The sequence below is a fragment of the Oncorhynchus keta genome, unplaced genomic scaffold (assembly GCF_023373465.1).
Source record: "Oncorhynchus keta strain PuntledgeMale-10-30-2019 unplaced genomic scaffold, Oket_V2 Un_scaffold_5722_pilon_pilon, whole genome shotgun sequence".
Classification (NCBI taxonomy): domain Eukaryota; kingdom Metazoa; phylum Chordata; class Actinopteri; order Salmoniformes; family Salmonidae; genus Oncorhynchus; species Oncorhynchus keta.
Genome location: NW_026290965.1, coordinates 330,940 through 353,105, shown reverse-complemented (window position 1 = coordinate 353,105; position 22,166 = coordinate 330,940). Strand labels below are relative to the sequence as shown.

The 22,166-nt window shown below is 44.9% G+C and overlaps 1 protein-coding gene and 2 long non-coding RNA genes across 10 annotated transcripts; 2 read left to right on the top strand and 1 right to left on the bottom strand.

Moving 5' to 3' along the window:
- The first annotated feature begins 1,277 nt into the window (after positions 1-1,277).
- Positions 1,278-22,153, top strand: arhgef38 (Rho guanine nucleotide exchange factor (GEF) 38). Its single transcript, XM_052517036.1, has 18 exons — positions 1,278-1,376; positions 1,718-1,780; positions 2,111-2,215; positions 2,474-2,749; positions 10,015-10,205; positions 10,566-10,683; positions 11,062-11,209; positions 11,330-11,347; positions 11,875-12,074; positions 12,400-12,536; positions 12,898-13,002; positions 13,898-14,020; positions 15,449-15,643; positions 15,989-16,168; positions 16,361-16,495; positions 17,163-17,364; positions 19,448-19,767; positions 21,326-22,153. Exons 4-18 carry the CDS (start codon positions 2,512-2,514, stop codon positions 21,506-21,508), a joined length of 2,493 nt encoding a protein of 830 aa, XP_052372996.1. The 5' UTR covers positions 1,278-1,376; positions 1,718-1,780; positions 2,111-2,215; positions 2,474-2,511; the 3' UTR covers positions 21,509-22,153.
- Positions 2,765-5,677, bottom strand: LOC127929197 (uncharacterized). 3 transcript variants are annotated; one of them, XR_008133811.1, is made up of 3 exons: positions 5,076-5,677; positions 4,788-4,979; positions 2,765-4,739 (listed from the first exon to the last, which is right to left on the bottom strand). It is a non-coding gene; the product is annotated as an uncharacterized LOC127929197 (long non-coding RNA). The 3 variants fall into 3 exon arrangements; XR_008133810.1 differs by having other exon boundaries at positions 2,765-4,499; XR_008133809.1 differs by having other exon boundaries at positions 2,765-4,499; positions 4,884-4,979.
- On the top strand, positions 5,986-10,001 carry LOC127929196 (uncharacterized). 6 transcript variants are annotated; one of them, XR_008133803.1, is made up of 4 exons: positions 5,986-6,885; positions 6,924-7,158; positions 7,235-7,310; positions 7,387-10,001. It is a non-coding gene; the product is annotated as an uncharacterized LOC127929196 (long non-coding RNA). The 6 variants fall into 6 exon arrangements; XR_008133807.1 differs by having other exon boundaries at positions 5,988-6,885; positions 7,273-7,310; XR_008133808.1 differs by having other exon boundaries at positions 5,990-6,885; positions 6,924-7,082; positions 7,273-7,310.
- Positions 22,154-22,166: the final 13 nt, after the last annotated feature.

Genomic DNA, 22,166 nt, shown 5'->3' with positions numbered 1-22,166 from the left:
AACAATAGCTTAAATGTAGGCTAATTTTGCTCGGGGGCAATGAGGAGATGTGGGATCTTTCCCCCACGCGTTTCGAGTTCCATTGACCTCTTTACCGCATTTATTGTGTGTTTTATCTTGAGTTAATATGTTTGTTTGTATAGGGAGATGACAATCTTGACAATCCATTTCTCTCATGTGTGAAGTCATTGTAGCCAGTCTATCTTTGAGCAGCATAGCAGCCCCATGCCAAGCCGGAACCTCAGTCCACACCCATGGTTACCTAACTTCCACAAGCTCCCCCAGGGCATGTGAACTTCAGCAGACTGAACAGGCTTGGCACACAAGGGGAAAGTATTATTCTGGAATAAAAAAATGCCATTCAACCTGATGTGTAATATTTACCATGTGTATTTAAATACTCTGAGTTGACGTTACAGTGCATTTTGTAACTTTAGTGTATGTCACTGTGTTGACCTTGATAAAATAAATAAGTCAGGTGATTAAATATCATGCATGTGCCTTTGTTTTTTTCAGTTTTGTAAAAGCTGCATATATTCTTTTGAAATGTAATTCAGAGGTACAGTCTCTACTCTGTTACTAAATAGTCAAGAAGATGGAGTTGGAGTTGAGTATCATTGGAGTCGACGAGATGTTGGACAGGGAGCAACACAGTCTAATGGAGAACTAACAGGTGTCCTACAACACACTACACAGTGAGCTGGAAACACAATATGAGCCTTTATTGCCCTGTGCTTCAGTGGGGAGGGAAATGATGCCTCCATTCATTGTCCTCTCACCATGGAATTCACTACCTGTCTAGAAACCATTGTAGTAGCTTATTGTTGTATGGCCAATATACCTGTTGAACAAGATCTGTCTGAAGTATGAAAGATAATGCATTGTTGCGTTGTTGGGTTTTGAGTTTGCAAGAATGGCACTTCACTGTACTTGTGCATGTGACATTGAAACTTGAAACGAATGTATGGCAGTTTTATCAGCAGAGTGAGAACCGTGTGTGTTATGGTGTTACTGTGATCAAATCATTTGTAGGTTCAATAAAATGTGTTTTTCATTTCGGCCCATTCATTTACTGTACATACTGTATAGAGTACATGATGTTTAAACTACACTATTATGCCCCTCTCTCTTTCTCTCAAGTGCAGTCAGTGCTTCATGACTGTTGATCGCTTTCAATGTTTACTGTAGCTAACGTACTGGCTAGCCCAGCCGATTAGGAAGGGTCAACACAGGTCAAATGCTGTACGCAGATGAGTATACACACTTTAAAACCCTCCTCCCTCCTCACTGTGCACTTTTACCTGGTGCTGCTCTGTGCTCTCGTTTTAATCCCCTATTTACGTTGCTGTTGTTTAGAAGAGATTTGACCTATAAAGGTAAGCAAGTAACTTTTTCCAACCACCTTTTCATCATTGTTAATATACAGTATGATTAGGACCAGTTTTTTTTTCCCTGACCAAGTGACCTAACCAGGAAAAACTCTGGGCCCTAGTTATAGCTTGTAGCCCTCCTGGACCCAGTTTAAGCGTTATCGTCAACATTTCTCTATTATGAAGAATATGCTGTATGTTTGTGAACATGTGGATTCTGTTTTTATCCTTCAATATTTATCTGCCTAAAGTGCAGCATCTGCTGCAATGAATCACTTAATTGACATTTGAACAGACTTTTTTCCCACAGCGACCCACTTGTTGAATTCATGCATCTAATTTTACAGTTGGTGGGAAATAATGATCTCATGAACATGGATGTGGGATTCCTTGAGCTCTCAGAAATAAAGGTTATTTATTGGTTATATATTTGATGTATTTTTGTTGTGTGTATTCTGAATAGTAAACACTTTTAGATATAGACCCCCAGGTTCTTCAAATGGGAAAGAAACAATAACCATCATTTACATTACAAGTAAAATGTAGAAATGCTGGCTAATTGTCTTGAAGCATACTGTGACCAATATAATACCTAGAGTTTTCCATGCATTGTTTAGCTTTGCATGTTGTCCCTTGAGACCCTTCTCTTTAGTAAAACCAAAATAGTACATTTGTTAGTGCAGTGGTCATAGTCCCTCTCTCCTCCACTGCTCACTTCTTATCCCTCTATCTCCCTCTAGAGATGCAGGTGTTCCCAGGGACGTTGCATTGCACAGCAGTGGAGGGTGCAGGGCCATGAAGTACAGCAGTGGAGGGGGCATGACCACAGAGCTCTCCTGTGACAGGTATGGCAGGCAGGAACCTGTGAGGGGGAGGGGCCACAGAGCTCTCCTGTGACAGGCATGACAGGGCAGGTGCCTGGGAGAGGGAGGGGCCACAGAGCTCTCCTGTGACAGGCATGGCAGGGCAGGTGCCTGGGAGAGGGAGGGGCCACAGTACCTGTGTGGCGTTGGCATTAGTGCAGTACAGTACACCTGTTGCACTTCTCAGGCTCTCTCTTCCTCCGTCCCTCTCTCCCTCTCTCTTTCTCCCTGGCTGGACAGAGAGCACGGGGGGAGAAGAAGAGGGCTTCTTGGTCAAAATGGATCCCAACAAGGAGGCCAACAACGGCAGTGAGAAAGAGAAGGAAAAAGAGAAAGTGGTCAAGAGGAGAACCAGGCCTAACTTCCTGCGCTACATGCACTTGGAGAGGAGGAAGACGGACACCATCGTGGTGGCCAACAATGACATCGCCGCTGACATTAAAGGTGACATCAACCTTGGGACCCTGGTGCGGAGGAGTCAGTCGGACAAAACGGAGTACAGTGCCAAACTTAAAGGTAATTGGATCCCCTGAGGTCATAACTATGGAAACTAGGTTAGCTATAGCTCAGGTTTTAACATCTCATAGCTTCCTGTTGACTTGGACGATAGTATGTTCTCCTCCTAAGTGCTTTGTAAAAGAAAAGGTGACACTTTACTTGGATATTCCATCTGTAGATGGATACTCAACAAACTACCAATAGACTATCAGCAAGACGTCAACAGCATGTCTGTTGACTTTCAACAGGGAAGCATTTATAGATGTTCAACAAATCAACCGTAGCGCCATAGATTCCAGAGGTGGACGTGTGACTCGAGGGTGAAAGCCAGATAGACTAAGGGCACTGTAGCTATGGATGCTTCTGCCGAGCATCTGTTGTGTTATTATGTGACTGAGGGAGCACCAAGCTATTCCCGCAGGGATGAGGTCACATATGCAAACCGTGCTCCAACCGAGCCACAGTAGCCTTACAGCATGGAGGAGTGGCTATACTGTAGCTACAGGCCCAGTATTAAACCAGATAAGTAAACATAGTATGAGTGAACGACAACAGGGCTTCTATCACTGACTGAAGCATTTAATTATTAAACCAGTGTGTGGTCTCTGGTACTTTAAAGGGGAAGTGTGAACATCCAGATATATGGACACGTGTCAACACCAGTGTTACTACTGTGCTACTACAGCCTGAACAATGTCAAGATGGCTGTCACGACATGGTCAGACTTGACGTTCTCTAAAGTCAAATTCTTATACATTTATCATAAGATTGTTTTTATTTTAACACAATCTGGGCTTAAAATTGAACTAAAGTATCGTTACTGGTCGTCATAATGGCTGACATAGCTAGATACACTCCTGACCTGCAAATCAATATTTCATTTCAGAATTGGTTCAAATTAGGTTAAGGTCAGGGTTAAGGTCAGGGTTAAGGTCATGTTTCTTTTTTCGTTTGTCATTTTGCAGGTAAGCAGTGTCCTTTTAGCGTCTCTCACTTTTTCCAGACAGTCAGTGTGTCTCATGAGCAAAAACTCACCTCACCTGTCCTTCCTCTACTACATTACATCAGGTGTTGTCACGCACTTGGAATGTAGACCTTCAGGCGCAGGTTGACGTTTATTGGGATGAATCTTGTCCTGGAGGCAGGGCTGCAAAATTGACTATATATTGTAAAAATTCTTGACATTTAAAAATAAATATTATAAGGTTAGGGTTAATCATAACGTTAGCAGTGTGGTTAGCGGTAGGTTTAAAATACGATTTTACAACTTTGTGGCTGTGTCAGTTGATGATTACCCTGCAGAGGTGCCTCCAGTACATGAGTCATCCTAATAAATGCCAACCAGCCAAGTAGTCACTGGATGCCTTACAGAAAATAAGAGGTTAACTATGTAGAGATTCTTGTGCCACTAGTTCTGTAGGTTTCCTCAACAAGGGAACAATGGTCACCCACACTCCTGCTAATGTCAATTAGGGGCATTAGTTTACCCAATTAAACAATACCGTCAATCTCCCATCTAACCATCTAAATGGAACACCGACACATCCTATTCACTCTATAGTGGACTACTGTTGACCTGAAACACTGACACATCCTATTCACACTATAGTGGACTACTGTTGACCTGAAACACTGACACATCCTATTCACACTATAGTGGACTACTGTTGACCTGAAACACCGACACATCCTATTCACACTATAGTGGACTACTGTTGACCTGAAACACCGACACATCCTATTCACACTATAGTGGACTACTGTTGACCTGAAACACCGACACATCCTATTCACTCTATAGTGGACTACTGTTGACCTGAAACACCGACACATCCTATTCACACTATAGTGGACTACTGTTGACCTGAAACACTGACACATCCTATTCACACTATAGTGGACTACTGTTGACCTGAAACACCGACACATCCTATTCACACTACAGTGGACTACTGTTGACCTGAAACACTGACACATCCTATTCACACTATAGTGGACTACTGTTGACCTGAAACACCGACACATCCTATTCACACTACAGTGGACTACTGTTGACCTGAAACACCGACACATCCTATTCACACTATAGTGGACTACTGTTGACCTGAAACACCGACACATCCTATTCACTCTATAGTGGACTACTGTTGACCTGAAACACCGACACATCCTATTCACACTATAGTGGACTACTGTTGACCTGAAACACCGACACATCCTATTCACACTATAGTGGACTACTGTTGACCTGAAACACCGACACATCCTATTCACTCTATAGTGGACTACTGTTGACCTGAAACACCGACACATCCTATTCACTCTATAGTGGACTACTGTTGACCTGAAACACCGACACATCCTATTCACACTATAGTGGACTACTGTTGACCTGAAACACCGACACATCCTATTCACACTATAGTGGACTGCTGTTGACCTGAAACACCGACACATCCTATTCACACTATAGTGGACTACTGTTGACCAGCCCCCGTAGGGATCCAGCGCCCATAGGGATCGAGGCCCCATAGGGATCCAACCCCCGTAGGGATCCAGCGCCCGTAGGGATCCAGCGCCCGTCGGGATCCAGCCCCCGTAGGGATCCAAAGTAGTGAACAGAGTGTGATGTAGGACACTCCTTGTCCTGTCAGCACATCCAATGTTTACCTGAAACACAGGCACTCGTTGCCTATCACCACTTTCTGTTTTCTTGACTTGTGCCCAAGGACCAGCGTCACAACTCAGTTCTCAAACAGCTGATTGTTTTCAGTAAACTGATCGTCACCGCCACCGCCCACCTTACAGGGTTTCTCCATCACGCTAAACAAGCTGCCTTGAGTATAAGTGTACAGGTACATTGCAAATATTGACATAATGGTGGCGTCACATGGGGAAGTGTGTGAGTTGTTCCTGAACACTGAGTTCTCCTCTATCATTCTGTCTGCTGTGAAACAGGTTGATCAAGCCTGGCCTCAAGGTCCATAGGAACCAGAAGTTATGGTCAGTCACAAAGCGTTACCACCCTGATATGATATTGCACACTGGCTAGTGTCATACAGTAATTCACCTCCTCAGTTTATAGTGAGTTATTGAAAGCTGTGAACAGTCATCCACTACTAAGTATCTAAATATTCATAAGACAAACTGGTCAATTGGTATGCATGACACGTGTGTGTGTGTCTTTGTGTGTGTATGTGTGTGTTGTGTGTTTGTGCGTGTGTGTTGTGTGTGCGTGCGTGCGTACGTTCATGTGTGTGTGTGTGTATGTGTGTGTGTGTGTGTGTGTGTGTGTGTGTGTGTGTGTGTGTGTGTGTGTGTGTGTGTGTGTGTGTGTGTGTGTGAATTGGCCTCAACAAGGGCCTTTTGTGTCTTGTTATTGCATCAGATAGTGTGTCCGTACTACGGGGTACAAAGAGCCCCTATCAACCTAGCTACTGTCCTCAGGCTCAGCTCTCACCTGTGGGCCATTAGGAGAGATGACTGGAGCCAAGCACAACTCAGTGAGGTATCCTATACAAACCGCAGCTAAACCCAAAGCTAGTGGTTTAATAACTGCTTCAGCCGTTAGCATTGGCCCTTTTGCCCTTCCTATGAGGCTTCACCTCTATTCCCCTAATGGACTTGAACTCAGTCCTTTCTTCAATGACATTCTCAATCCTATTGTATTCTGCAGGAGGGTGACTGGGGGCAGGGCATCTAACGTGTCATTTTTCCTCGTGTCGATACGTGATCCGTCAGGGTCCCTGTGTTCCAAGGCCTTCCTTACGTTAGATCGTTTTCAATAGCCAAGCCTGGTGAAAAGGCTGGCGTGTCCTCTTTCATGGGAACTCCTGCGCCTGCAACCACACCAGCATAATACAGTAGCATAATGGTGGTGAATGGAACCACTATTACATTATGGCTCTATCAAACACTGACCCATGATATGACTATATTGTGATAGAAGTGCTTAACTTAACAACATGCTGGTCCTCTTTTATGGACCTGTTTTATTTCAATAACTCAGGTCTTACCCAGGCAGGGAGCTAGGCTAGGAGGTCTCAGGTCTTACCCAGGCAGGGAGCTAGGCTAGAAGGTCTCAGGTCTTACCCAGGCAGGGAGCTAGGCTAGAAGGTCTCAGGTCTTACCCAGGCAGGGAGCTAGGCTAGAAGGTCCCAGGTCTTACCCAGGCAGGGAGCTAGGCTAGGAGGTCTCAGGTCTTACCCAGGCAGGGAGCTAGGCTAGAAGGTCTCAGGTCTTACCCAGGCAGGGAGCTAGGCTAGAAGGTCTCAGGTCTTACCCAGGCAGGGAGCTAGGCTAGAAGGTCTCAGGTCTTACCCAGGCAGGGAGCTAGGCTAGAAGGTCTCAGGTCTTACCCAGGCAGGGAGCTAGGCTAGGAGGTCTCAGGTCTTACCCAGGCAGGGAGCTAGGCTAGAAGGTCTCAGGTCTTATCCAGGCAGGGAGCTAGGCTAGAAGGTCTCAGGTCTTACCCAGGCAGGGAGCTAGGCTAGGAGGTCTCAGGTCTTACCCAGGCAGGGAGCTAGGCTAGGAGGTCTCAGGTCTTACCCAGGCAGGGAGCTAGGCTAGAAGGTCTCAGGTCTTACCCAGGCAGGGAGCTAGGCTAGGAGGTCTCAGGTCTTACCCAGGCAGGGAGCTAGGCTAGGAGGTCTCAGGTCTTACCCAGGCAGGGAGCTAGGCTAGAAGGTCTCAGGTCTTACCCAGGCAGGGAGCTAGGCTAGAAGGTCTCAGGTCTTACCCAGGCAGGGAGCTAGGCTAGAAGGTCTCAGGTCTTACCCAGGCAGGGAGCTAGGCTAGAAGGTCTCAGGTCTTACCCAGGCAGGGAGCTAGGCTAGAAGGTCTCAGGTCTTACCCAGGCAGGGAGCTAGGCTAGAAGGTCTCAGGTCTTACCCAGGCAGGGAGCTAGGCTAGAAGGTACTCAGCCCTGCCACTGAATCTGCACTTTCTTTTCACTTGCAGCAGAGTCTCTTGAATAGCCATTATATTGTATTTAATATGTTATGTTGTAATGTGACATACGTTTTCTTCAGATTTATTTAAATTTGAACCCTTTTTTAAATTCATTAACATGCTTCTCTTTTACGTGATGTCAAGTCATTTTAATTGCTACAACCATTTTTATTTTACATTATTGAACCTTTATTTATTTAGGCAAGTCAATTAAGAACAAATTCTTATTTACAATGACAACCTAGGAACAGTGGGTTAACTGCCTTGTTCAGGAGCAGAAAACAGATTTTATTCCCTGTCAGCTCGGGGATTTGATCTAGCAGCCTTTCGGTTACTGGCCCAACACTCTAACCACTAGGCTACCTGCCTCCCCAAAATATAGTAATTGACCACCATTCTTTTAGGGAGAATTATAAAGTATTATATTTTTTAGGAGGGGCCATTGAAACCTGATAGCCAGGAGGGGTGAAGGTGTCGATTTCGCTTTTTGCAGCTTTAGAGGGCTTGACATGACATTTGTCTTTTCTCCTGCCCTTCCAAGGACATGACACCATCATATCCTCATTCCACCTCTCTGTGAAAAATGGTCAAATAGCTCTCCAATGTCAAAGCTTTTGAATGTTCCGTTTTAGTACTGCATCTATACAAGTGAATACCAGGGTTGTGTTGACATGAATGCTGGTAGGAGTGTGAGACTGAGAAGTGGGGAAGAGGTGGGAGGGGTGTGTTGTGAGGGTGCTGGGTGTGTAATGTGTACGCATATGCATGTATGAGTGTGGTGTGGTGTGTGGGTGTTTGTGCGTCAGATTTTTGTTGACTATCTTGATGTGTGCTGGGGGTGGGGTTGGTTTGTGTAGCGGGATGGCGTGTGTGTGTGTGTGCGCGTGTATGTGTGTGTGTCAGGTGCACCCCCTCCAGCTGGAGCAGATGGAATGCCTGCACACGCCGTGGCATTACATCAGCAAGACAATTAGTTCAGTAACCTGACACAGCTCTCTCTTCTTCCTTCCACTCTGTCTCTTTCTCTGTCGCTCTCTCTCTGTCGCTCTCTCTCTGTCGCTCTCTCTCTGTCGCTCTCTCTCTCTCTATCTCTCCATCTCTCTTCTCTCTCTCTTTCCACACACACTCTCTCTTTTCCTCTCTCTCTCCCCTCTTTTTCTCTTCCCTCTCTCTCTCCCTCCCTCCCTCTCACTCACTCTCTCTCTACCTCCCTCTCAATCTCCCTCCTCCCTCCCTCCCTCCCTCAATCTCTCTCTTCCTCCCTCTCAATCTCTCTCTTCTTCCCTCTCAATCTCTCGCCCTCCCTCTCCATCTCTCTCTTTCTCTCTCCCTTTCAATCTCCCTCTCAATCTCTCTCCCTCCCTCTCTATCTCTCTCCCTCCCGCTCTATCTCTCTCCTGGAGAGGGGGAAGTGGTGTGTTGTGTTGAGGTCGATTAGGCAGCAGACCCGGAAAGGAAACATCTCCCTTCCCTGAACACACGCTTCACTCCTCTTCACACACACACACACACACGCACACACACACGCACACACACACACACACACACACACACACACACACACACACACACACACACACACACACACACACACACACACACACACACACACACACACACACACACACACACACACACACACACACACACACACTCTCTCTCTCCTCACCCGCCATGCAAAGCACTGCCAGCTAGGGACTGATTAGGGGGAGCAGGTCGATAAAAAAAGAGAGAATAGAGAAAGGATGAAAAAAGAGGAAAAGAACCTGACAGGCATGCTAATAGGGGCTGGTCGGTGTTCAGTCAAAGCAATTAGATCAGCGTGAAACACTGGCAGAGGGTTGGGAGGGTTGAAGTCAGGCGACGGTGTTGGCAGAGATGGATGTTTTCTCATGCATTGCATACCATGCCCATGTATGTAAATATAACTTCATGAAGAGGGCTCTTGTACATGTGTGCTCTCTCTTTACTTTGCCAGTGAATGCAGGAATAGATCTTTTGATACGGCCCCTTTTTAAACAGATCTCACATTTTAATTGATGTGTAGATATATGATGTGTAGTTAACGTGTTTATTGTGTCAATGATCATGTCATATCTCAACATGTTATTGTGTTGTGTCATATTTTGTACATTATCTGCTCAGACAGAGACTATCCAATGGGCACACATTGGTTGAATCAACGTTGTTTCCACGTCATTTCAATGAAATTACATTGAAGCAACATAGACTTGACATTCAATTGACTTCTGTGCCCAGTGGGTATATTCTGCATAGAATAAAACCTTGCCATCCAATACACATCCTAAACTTATCCCTGTGCCTATCTTAAGAGAAAATGGCGCCCCTGTCCCCCCTGTCATCGATCCTGGCCTCCCCGGCCCTCGACCCCGCGGAGGTCCGCCTGAGGAAGATGAGCCGCAGGTCAAAGGTCATCCAGGAGCTGGTGCAGACGGAGAGGGACTTCCTCACCGACCTGGAGCTCTGCATCAGAGAGGTGGTCAAGCCCCTCAGAGACAGACAGGTAACGAGGAAGCAGACAGAGTACTCAGTTGGTGATATCATCTGCTTACAGAGATACAGAGGGGTGGTTACCTTGTGTTACCTTGCTTGGTAGTGAATGTTGTATTGTTCGTTATTCAGACAGAGTTGGTCTATGGAGTGATTTTCAAAAGACGATGCATGGTGTTTGAACTGCACACAGCCCACTTCTGACACCAGTGTAGCGAATATCAGGATATCAAGATAGCCACTGCCCCAATAGGGATATCTACACTTGGAGATCATGCCAGGCTAACATAGGCTATAGGGTTGTTCCAGAACATTGAAGTATATGGATGACTGGCTATGTGTCTTAAAGGTCTCTCTCTGTGTGTGTCTCCAGGTGGTGGACGTGGATCGTCTGTTTACTAACATGGAGACAGTGTGTGAGGTGTCGGCCGCGCTGCTCCACCGGCTGCAGGAGGCCACAGCTGAGCCAGACCCTGAGGCACTAGTCATAGGTAGGTGACCTCTGACCTCTGTTTAACCCCAGTCACCTGAGTCGTGTTCATAAAGGAAACTTAGTGAATAAAATGGATTGAAACAGGGAGGGGACTACCTGGACTTACCTGGTCAAGTAAGAAAGGTAAATTCTCATTTTTCAAAACTTAAAAAAAAAGGTTTTCCATTGAGTGACCTAATGAACATGACCCTTGTTTTGACCATACTGCCATTATAAGGTGAATGCACCAATTTGTAAGTCGCTGTGGATAAGAGCGTCTGCTAAATGACTTAAATGTAAATGTAAATAATATGCCACATTTCTAAATAAGCCACTCAGGTTGACTGATTTAATACTGGTTAATTCAAATGTATCACGTTTTGTTTCCCCACCGTAGGGGAAGTGTTCATTCAGGCCAAAGCAGCGCTGGAGGACGTCTATAAAATCTACTGCTATCACCACGACGATGCGAACTCTTTACTCAAGTCCTATGAGAAAGAGGAAGGAATCAAGCAACATTTCATCAGCTGTGTGTCATCACTGAAGTGAGTCGCTGCTTGATACTTCCCCCTCATTCATCAACTAAGCATTTCCTCCCAAAGAGGCATTTATACTGTTGGCCATAACTACTTTTATTAAACCAATGACTTTGTGTCTCGTTGCAGGCGTATATACGACCAAGAGTAAGTACACCAAATGTCTATCATCGTTCCTCTAAGAATATTTTTGAATAATTGACACTATAATATGAAAATGTACCTCCTATCCATATTGATTTTCAGTGGTTTAAACGAGTATTAAGTATAACAATGTTATTACATGTATAATGTAATTGACAGACTAATTATGTGTAACTAACTGTATCATCCTATGTTATTGTCAGTTATTGTTGTAATAATAATATATTCCATTTAGTAGACGCTTTTATCCAAAGCCACTTAGTCATTGGATGCATACATTTAATGCATGGGTGACCCCGAGAATCGAACTCACAATCCTGACGTTACAAGTGCCATGCTCTAACATGTGAACTGTTCCAACATGTGTTATTAACTGTGTAATAATGTGTAACCCAAACAAATCTGCTGGGATTTTTTCCATTTTCCGCGGCAATTTCTGTTGAAAATCGCCAGAATTTTGCAGAAAGGTTTTTTTCCCCCTCTAGTGTCATCACATTATTATTAACATCAAGCTGTGTGGTGGTCTTCAGGGGGAAGCCCAACCTGCTGGACATGGGTTCTCTGCTCATCAAGCCGGTCCAGCGGGTCATGAAGTACCCTCTGCTGCTCGGGGAGCTGTGGCAGGCCACGCCCAGCGATCACCCTGACAACAGGCCCCTCCAGGAGGCTCTGACCGCCGCCAAGATCATCAACGTCAACATCAACGAGTTCAAGAGGAGGAAGGACATCGGTACAGCTCTAAATATGCGATAGTCTGAGATGGAGAAATGTGTGATGAAATGTGTGGTGAAACTGAGATAAATCCTTGTTACATTGAACATTTTATAGAACACAGAACATTGTAGTTAAGATTGGAAGCAGTTAAAGTATTGTACTGTATGGCAGTTATTACCATGCTATACATCCCATTACTAAATGTCAGGACCCCTTCAGTGCTTCAACCATAGAGATCCTATTGAGTTATTTTTAACGTTAGTATTCTAATTCCTAATTGTACAGTGTGTCTCCCCGAACTTGGTCTTGTCCTTTACATATGATTCTCTGTCATACTGTAGTGATGAAGTACAAGAGGACCGAGGAGGATGGGGGGACACTCATGGGTAAACTGAACAAGTTCAGCATCCACTCTATCAGGAAGAAGTCTGACAGGCTCACAGGATACCTCAAGATCCTCACAGGTGTGGAGCCACAGGTAAATAACTAGCTGCTACACCTCTCCCACTCTACACTAACTTCTACAATATGAATGTGAGTAAATACACTTCATGTGTTAATGACATAACCACAATTTGGGGACATTTGTGTAAAACCTATTTTTGTCTTGAGGTTATCAATAGAAAAGCTTCCTTCGTTAAAAAGTAACTACTAGTCTAAGGAGCTGGAAAGGTCAATATTATCTGAACCACTGAGTAAACTCCTTCCCTCTCTCTCTCTCTCTCTCTCTCTCTCTCTCTCTCTCTCTCTCTCTCTCTCTCTCTCTCTCTCTCTCTCTCTCTCTCTCTCTCTCTCTCTCTCTCTCTCTCTCTCTCTCTCTCTCCCTCCCTCTTCTCTAGGTGAGAGATGAGGTGTTCGACAAGGAGGAGAAGCTGTTCAGGAGTCTGGAGAAAGCAGTGAGACAACTAGTCAAGAACGTCCACTGTTACCTGATACACATACAGGTAATCATGTACCAGCCATTGATGGATGGATTGATGGATGTATGGCTTGATGGATGGATGGATGGATGGATGGATGGATGGATGGATTGGATGGATGGATGGATGGATGGATTGATGGATTAATGGATGGATGGATGGATGGATTGATGGATTGAGGGATTGATGGATGGATGGATGGATGGATGGATGGATTGATGGATTGATGGATTAGATGGATGGATGGATGGATGGATGGATGGATGGATTGATTGATGGATTAATGGATTGATGGATGGATGGATGGATGGATTGATGGATTGATGGATGGATGGATGGATTGATGGATTGATTGATGGATGGATTGATGGATTGATGGATTGATTGATGGATTGATGGATTGATGGATGGATGGATGGATGGATGGATGGATGGATGGATGGATTGAGGGATTGATGGATTGATGGATGGATAGATGGATTGGTGGATTGATGGATGATTGATTGATGGATTGATGGATGGATTGATGGATTGATGGATTGATGGATTGATGGATGGATTGATGGATGGATTGATGGATTGATGGATGGATTGATTGATGGATTGATGGAATTGATGGATGGATAGATGGATTGGTGGATTGAGGGATTGATTGATAGATGGATTGATGGATGGATTGATGGATGGATAGATGGATGGATGGATTGATGGATTGATGGATGGGCGGATTGATAAATTGATGGATGGATTGATGGATTGATGGATTGATGGATGGATTGATGGATGGATTGAAAATGTCCTAATATTTAGAACAAATAAGGTGGTGTAGACAATCTCAATGTTCCAGTGAATAATATTGACATACCGGAGTAATACCCATGGAAAGCAATAGTGACTGTGTCTTTAACATGTTGTGTAGGAGATGGTAGGTGTCGCGGTCCAGAATGCTGCAGACCTGGAGGACATCATGAAGGATCCAGACAAAATAGACACAAACGGTACTCAGCACCTGAAGAACGGCAACAACCCATACAAGCACTTTGTAAGTTTGACTCTACATTTGGATACCCTATTCTCACAGTAAATACAAACTATTTCCTGTCGAGGAGCTGTGTGTTCCTTTTTGACAACTTAACTATTTGTTCCTTTCTTCCGTCTTCCATCTCTCTCAGGCTACCGGCTCTTCTCCTCTCTTCTCTCTCCTGCTTGTCAGCCTGTCTATCCTTTCTTCCGTGGACGCTGTTCACTTGTGGGGCCTGCTTGCCCTAGCTGTGCCCTAGCTGTGCCCTAGCTGTGCCCTAGCTGTGCCCTAGCTGTGCCCGAGCTGTGCCCTAGCTGTGCCCTAGCTGTGCCCTAGCTGTGCCCTAGCTGTGCCCGAGCTGTGCCCGAGCTGTGCCCTAGCTGTGCCCTCCTGCGCTTACACGGCTCCCTCTCTCTCTCTCCACTCCTCCGTCAGAGTGAGTGAGTGATCTGTCAGTCAACCTTTCGGCTTCCACTCTCGCCTGGTGAAACATTTAATCTCTCCCTCTACCCCTCTTAAACTGCACTCTCCTCACACTCCTCTGTCTCTCTCTCCCGCTTAATGGTTCCCCCCCCCATCTCTCTCTTCTGCCGCCTGCCCTCCTTTCTGTGGGGATAGCTCTGTTGCTCATTCTGAGATAACGAGCATTTTGAATAGAGTTCTTTGTGTTACTTGGTGCTCTCAGTGAAGGATGAGGAGCCACTCGAGGGCCCACAGAGACTTTAATGAGCGCTAATAGCTAACAGCGCTAATAGCTCAGTACAGCTCATACAGCAACTAGCCTCTGAAACTGCAACGCACCTGCCCTCTGGGTGGAGAATAAGGGTGCTCTTTTGTATCAACGAGTTTCATTAAGATGCCTTTTGTTACTATTCGAAATAGGCACATCATTATTCGAATTGTGCAAGGCAAGATGTTTTCAGAGGAGATTATACAAACTAAAGTGCAGATGGCAGAACTATTTGCGACAGACCAATTTGTAGGCCATTTCGTGCCTCATTTGATTGATTCCCACAGCCACAATCATATATAATGAGACAAGGGCCTCTATTTTGTAATCTATGCTAAATAAATGCCCTACAGTATTTCAATTCCCTGTATGTTTGTGTGATCTCACACCAAAAACGCAGGTTGATGTTTATTGTCATGAATCTTGCCCTGGAGGCAGACCTGAACGATGTCCGCTAGGTGGGTCGGCTGCAAAGTCAAAATTGGCTATAATGTAAAAATGTATGAAAAAAATAAATAGCTTTTTGGTCTTCAAGGTTAGGGTTAGGCATTAGGGTTCAGTTATCAGTGTAGTTAAGGTTAGGTTTCAAATCAGATTTTATGACTTTGTGGCTGTGTCAGCTAGTGACCCCTCTGCAGAGCTGTCTCCAGGGCAAGATTCATGTAATGTATGGAAAAACACTCATTCTCCATCATTGCTTCCCTATATGATCCCTTCAGAAAGAAAGGATGGCACATCTGGTCCTGGCACCCCTCTCCTCTCTCCAAGGCATGTTCGCTGCCCCGCAGAAACTCATCCAGAAACGCTACGACAAACTATTGGACTACTGCAGCCGCCTGGAGCGCTCTCCCTCCTCCTCCACGTCTTCTGCCTCTTCTTCTTCCTCCTCTCCATCACCTGTATCCGAGGACCAGGTGAGTTCAACAAGGATTCTGTTTGCAGCGATCATGTTACCTAGCAACAATTTCCGTTAACCTATTAGAATGAACATACCTAAATGTTATATTGAAGCTCATTTTGTAAGGATTATAGCATTTGTAGGGATTATAGGGATTATAGCATTTTAGCGACAATATTAATAATTTTGCTATTGAGAGTTTAGTTTATTGGTCTTTCAGCATTATAACAGTTCTCATTAAAAACGTAATTATTTTTTATCTGTTAACATTTTTAAAAATCATAAATGTTAAATAAATATGCCAATTTCAGAATGCTATAAAGGTCTTTGCTAAAATGATTAAATCTGTTTGTTTCTACAGGGCCAGGTTGCGGCGCGGCGGGACTACGCAGCCCTCAATGCTCAGCTGGTGGAGGAGCTGCAGAGATTCAACATGGCCGCCCATACTATTTTGTCCAACTGTGTCCTCTGCCTGGTGACCCTGCTGAAAGGCCTGATGGACACGGCCTGCCACCACGCACCCTCCATACAGCAACTACCGGTGAGGACGGGAAGGGGAAGTAAGGGAGTTTGAGGGATGGAGTGGAGTTTTGTGTGGTGAAATAGAGGGGCAACTTTTATTGAACAGCAATATATTGTGCAGTATGAAATGATTTGTGGTGTGTTGTGAGTTGATGCAAAATACCACACATTGAAGTATGATAAAGTATGATTAAATGTTTGATTTGTCCAGGCTCCTTTGTCCAACATCAGTGAAGTCCAAAGCAGCATCATGGAAGAGCTCAACAACCTGACTGTCGTCAAGGACAACGCACAGACTCTAATAGAACGCAAAGTCAGCTTCGAGAAAACAAAGAAAATTTTAGCTGTAAGTTTGGGAAGAAAACATGGTTGAAAGCTGGAAGGACTTGCCTCAATGTATCCCCCATTATTACTACAGTATGTGATAAGCTAAGGTAATTAAAGCCTAGCCTGGTCCCAGATGTGTTTGTGCTGTATAGCTGTTTTCATGCCAATGACATTAGTAGTTGGTAAGACAGCACAAACACATCTTGGAGCATCCTCACTGAGCCAGCTATCTGCAGTAATGCCAGAAGGCTCTAGGTAAAAGCAGCATTACCCCACAGCCTCACCACCTATTCCAGGATTGGCTCCCTTATTTGTTTAATTGAACCAATTAAAAGTCAATTAAAGAACAATGTTGGAGAAGTTATCGGAGCCACCAGACTCTGCCGAGCTCTCTGGGTTGGGATTAAATAGAGCGCTTGGCAACCCCAGCGCTACTCCAGTTATTACTCCCCCAAGACATACTGTGTGTGTGTGTGTACGTGTGTGTGCGTACTCTTACATGTGCTTGTATCTGAACAGCGCAAGACTCCTCTGGATCGGTTTCGAACCACCTTCCCCTCCTGAGACCCATCACCCCCCACCCCCAACAACCCAAGGGGGCTCGTTAGCGATCATTCCCCCACTCCCCCATTGGGACACTGATGACTCGGCTCATATCACCCAAACTCCCTTCTCCCCCTCCACAGGTCCCAGAGATCCAGCGTCAGACAGAGGGCAACAGGGCCAGGCTGCTGGACGAGTATCCAGCTGACAGGCTGTTCCAGCTGAAGAGGAACTGTAACGGGTGTCAGGAGCAGGATGTCAGCCTGCTGGAGGGGGAGCTGGTGGGCCTGCTGGAGGACACAGACCCCCTGGGGAGCCGGGGCCGCTGGCTGGTTGACACGGGCAGTAAGTTCATTATTATAGGTTGGATTATGTGATGTGATGCTGTTGGATCATCTTGTCTCATGTTGCTACAGTGGCTTAGTTATTGGATGTGTGCCATTCTTGTTAGGGCCGGACGATACCAGTATGGTGATACTCGTTACTGTTGTGGCAAGGAAACAAAACACAAAGCGGATTGATTCTTTAGAAATCAGCTCTAATGTTGGAAACAAACATTATGTTGTCATCCAGTCACATTTATTTATTTGACATACAGCGGGTTTTTAAAAGGAATAAAGAGTTTGATGCACGAAGTCTTTTCATTTCTGCCATGGAGCAAATATATTACAGATATTGTCGCAGCCCTAATGCCCCACTAATAGGGGCAGCAGGGTAGCCGAGTGGTTAGAGTGTTGGACTAGTAACCGAAAGGCTGCAAGTTCAAATCCCCAAGCTGACAAGGTACAAATCTGTTGTTCTGCCCAGGCAGTTAACCCACTGTTCCTTGGCTGTCATTGAAAACAAGAATTTGTTCTTAACTGACTTGCCTAGTTAAATAAAGGTAAAAAGTTTGTTCTGTATGAGAAAATTGTAATTGCAATTTTATCTAAACTAGCTGTGATAGACTGCCCAAATAGAGGATGTTTCATTCACTACTTCAACCGTTAAGGTCTACGTAATGTAGACATAATGCTCTCAGTTTATGTCCGTTGTACAGGTGTCTTTTGCATTATGGGTACTGTAGTACATCATCCTACAGGTCTGATCTACATGACCTAACTCTAGACAAACCCCCTCACTACTGTGGAACTAAACTCCTAGCTCTTCTGTCCTGTGGCGTGTTTTGTAGAGAGATACACATCTCACTTCCTGATTACTAACCTACCACAGCTGACAAGTCAGCCAGCCTGCTGGGGAAATTCCCAGAGGCCTCTGACTGTGATGTCACGGTGATACTTGGAACAAACTAACCTCACCGTCTCTCTCTGTCTCTCTCACTCTCTAGAGAGTTGCTGCCTCACAACAAGGCCAACTCAAAGAGTTTGTTACCATGTATTTTCCGCGCCGCGCGTCATCTAGCACTGAGTGCCTGCCAGTTGTTTGCGGCGAGCCGCCTTTCGCTGTAGGCAGAGTTACTTAGAGTACAAAGCCTCTCCCTGGGGGCATTGAGAAACACAGGCTGAGGAGGAGAAAGGAGCAGCCTGCCGCGCTTCTCTGTACTCCAGAATAACAAGGCTCAAATCAGCCAAGTTTTTGCAAGGAGTTGTAGAAAGGTTTGAGTGTGTGTGTGTGTGTGTGTGTGTGTGTGTGTGTGTGTGTGTGTGTGTGTGTGTGTGTGTGTGTGTGTGTGTGTGTGTGTGTGTGTGTGTGTGTGTGTGTGTGTGTGTGTGTGTGTGTGTGTGTGTGTGTGTGTGTGTGTGTTTCTCGGTACCGACTGCATTCTGAAACTACTTCACAGATTTGTTTCATCCACTGGGACTACTAGTCTTCATAAGAAGCTGTTTATTATATGGTCGATATTAATGCTACCAATGCAGTAAACAAAACTACTATTTCCCATTGCAACAATACGCCCGGTTTAAGGAAACCTTCGTATTATAGGCAGTTTATAGACCGCGCAATCACACAATTCTTTCTTTCATCCTTCATTCGTTGACAGTGACACCGATCTCCCTGTGACTTACCCACAGTACACCCAGTCTCACAAAGAACCCTATTCACATGCAACCCAACCACCTGTGCATTTGTTGAGCCTCCCTGCACCTAGCTCTCTCACACACTTCTTTTTTCTCTTATCTTTAACTCTGCATTGTTGACCCGTAAGTAAGCATTTCACTGTTGGTCTACAACTGTTGTCTACGAAGCATGTGACAAATAACATTTGATTTGAATAGCAGCCTATAGTCTTTTCTTTCAAATACTTTATGTGAATCAATGTAATAGTTCCTAAAGTGAAAGCCCTGCCCATCTGGCACTCCAGGCAGGCTCAAGCCCACATTCATCACAGCACCTGGAAGATTTCAAGTAGACGATACCAGTATGGTGATACTTGAACCCAGATATGTCTGACAGACACAAACATCCCTCTGTTCTCCTTCTCTCCCAGGTACCCAGGGTTACGTGTACTCATCCTTCCTGAAGCAGTACAACCCCAACAGGGATCAGGGTCGACCAGGTCAGGGTACGGGGATCACAGAGCCCCAGCAGCCCATCGTGGTGCTGGACGAGGACTTTGACAACCTCAGCCTGTTTGTGTCGGGCAGCGGGAGGAACAACAGCATGCGGAGCCGGAGTAGCATACCTAACTTCAGCCTCTACAACACCTCCAGTACCTCGCTTGACAGATGCTCCACCCCGTCCAGCCTACAGGGCGACACAGAGCCAGACATCCACCAGGATGTGGACACAGAGCCAGACAACCAGCAGGTGGGGTAACACTAGGTTAAAGAAGGGTCGTTCTGAACCCTTATGGACCCTACTCTTTATACAGGCTCTGGTCAAAAGTGGAGCACTATGTAGCATAATATATCTTTATACAACGGGTGGTTCTAATGCTGATTGGTTAAATCTGCATTCCAGCCAGTGTCTAATTCACAAGTTACCACAGGCTAAATCTATGACGTTAAAATACCTATTTACTCTGTTCCATCTGACTGCGCAATCCACTGTGTCATCAGCCCAGCCAGGCAATTTATAAACTTCTATAATATGTGTCTAAGTGACAGGTGCATTATGAAATGGGAGGACCGATCCTGGTTCAGTTGTCAGGGCTCAGGGTAAACAGAGGGCTTAGGTGTGCCTTTCAGTAGGCTTTACATAGTTGACATAACAATCTGAATAGAATGAACTCCATTCGCTGAACAACACCTCAAAATTGTTTATTTGTAATTTACAAACAATAAACAATAAAGATTACATTGAAAGCAAAGCACAGGAAATACATAGATCACAAGCTAATATAACAATCTACAAAAAGGAATTAACCAAGCAAGCAATGTATCGTTACTAGCTTATAGAGATGCCTGTAAAGGCCTCGTCAGAGCCGTGGTATGACAGCCGTGGTGTGACAGAGTCGTGGTATGAAATATGAGGGTGGTTATTGCACGGAGCAGTAAAAAAAGTGAAGTGTGCTGGTTTATAGTGCAGATGATTTGAAAACCCACTCTGGTAGGCCTGTTGGAAGCCTTGGGGCGGTGTGTGTTTGTGCCTGTTAGGTCTGGCTCTGATAGGTTTAGGGTCACACTTCCATCTCGCATAGAGATTATATGGAGTGAATAACATTTATATGACACCAGCGCAGTCACTCAACATTAGTCCCTTTAGCAGCCGCTGGGCAGGCTCTGTTCTTACTATGTCTTGGTTTGCTGCGACCTGGCAGGACGCTTTTGACCTCCATCAGAATATGAGGCGGTTAATATAGATTGTAAATGGATATTGGTGATGGTGGGTTTGGGTTGGGGACTACAGTGGTGATGGGGGTCTGTATCTTCTTTTGATGGACTAACAGTGACACCGACTGGTGAATTAAGGAAATACCACACTGAATTCAGTAGAGACTGTACAGCAAATTTTGCCAATGGAATATGCTGTGCTGTCGCAATTAACTAATAACTTGATACGTTTTTGATTTAAAAGTTTCATCAGATTGAATTGCAAATTCATTTAGTAAATAACTGTATGTTGGGGCACTTGACCAATTAGTTTGGGGTCAGATTCTGAGGAACATGAACCAAACATTTTCTCCACGACACCACACAGGTTGGTGGCACCTTAATTGGGGAGAACCGGCTCATTCTAATGACTGGAGCTGAATTAGTGGAATGGTATCAAATACATCAAACACATGGTTTCCAGGTGTTTGATTCCATTCCATTTGCTCTGTTCCAGACGTTATTATGAGCCGTTCTACCCTCATCAGCCTCCTGTGTACTGTATTCATGGTACAATAACTACTCTATGGTGAATGTTCTGTCTGTTTCTCTAGTTTTATGCGGTGTACGGGTTCCAGGCACGCTGCGACCAGGAGCTGACCATGCAGGAGAACCAGCATGTGAGGATCCTCAAGTTCAGTGACCTGGGAGGCAACAAGGACTGGTGGTTGGCCGAGGCCAACGGACAGAAGGGCTACGTCCCAGCCAACTACCTCGGCAAAATGTCATACGCATAAAGGAATAGATTGGGATTAAGAAGGCCCAGTCCCAAATGGACTCCTAGCCCCTACAGGCAGGTTTCCCAGACAGTTTTAGCTTAGTCTTGGACTAAAATGCAATTTTAATAGAGATTCACAAGGACTAGGCCAAATCTCTGTTCAATCTCCTTGTGGAGATTTGAGAGCATTTGATAGTTGTACCGTAGCAACATGGTGGAAATTCCGGCTAGAACATCAGGTCGGGGTAGATTTATTACCATATCCTCCCAAATCTCCACAGGCATAGGGTCGACTTGGGATAAGATTTTACTGTAATCTGTCTCTCTATAAAAAAAAAAATGTATTGACCAGACAATGTAATTATCAAAAGATCATGACTGTTAAGATAATTGCATATATGCGTTTTGCACGAAGAATGGAGCTATCATTGTGCTGAGCACTTAGTATTGCCACCTGCAGTGTTGATGAATTTATATTGTGAATGTGTGTCGTCCCAATGAAAATAATGATTTATTCTAATATCTAATATATTTCAAGCAAATGTATTTTGAAAGAGATCATGTATTTTAGAGTTATACAATTCCTCCATGTAATGTGTATATTTTAGATCACTCATCAGTGATGAATAAAGAGTCTTTATCAGTGGTGCCTGATCCTGTTCAATTAACGGCTTGTT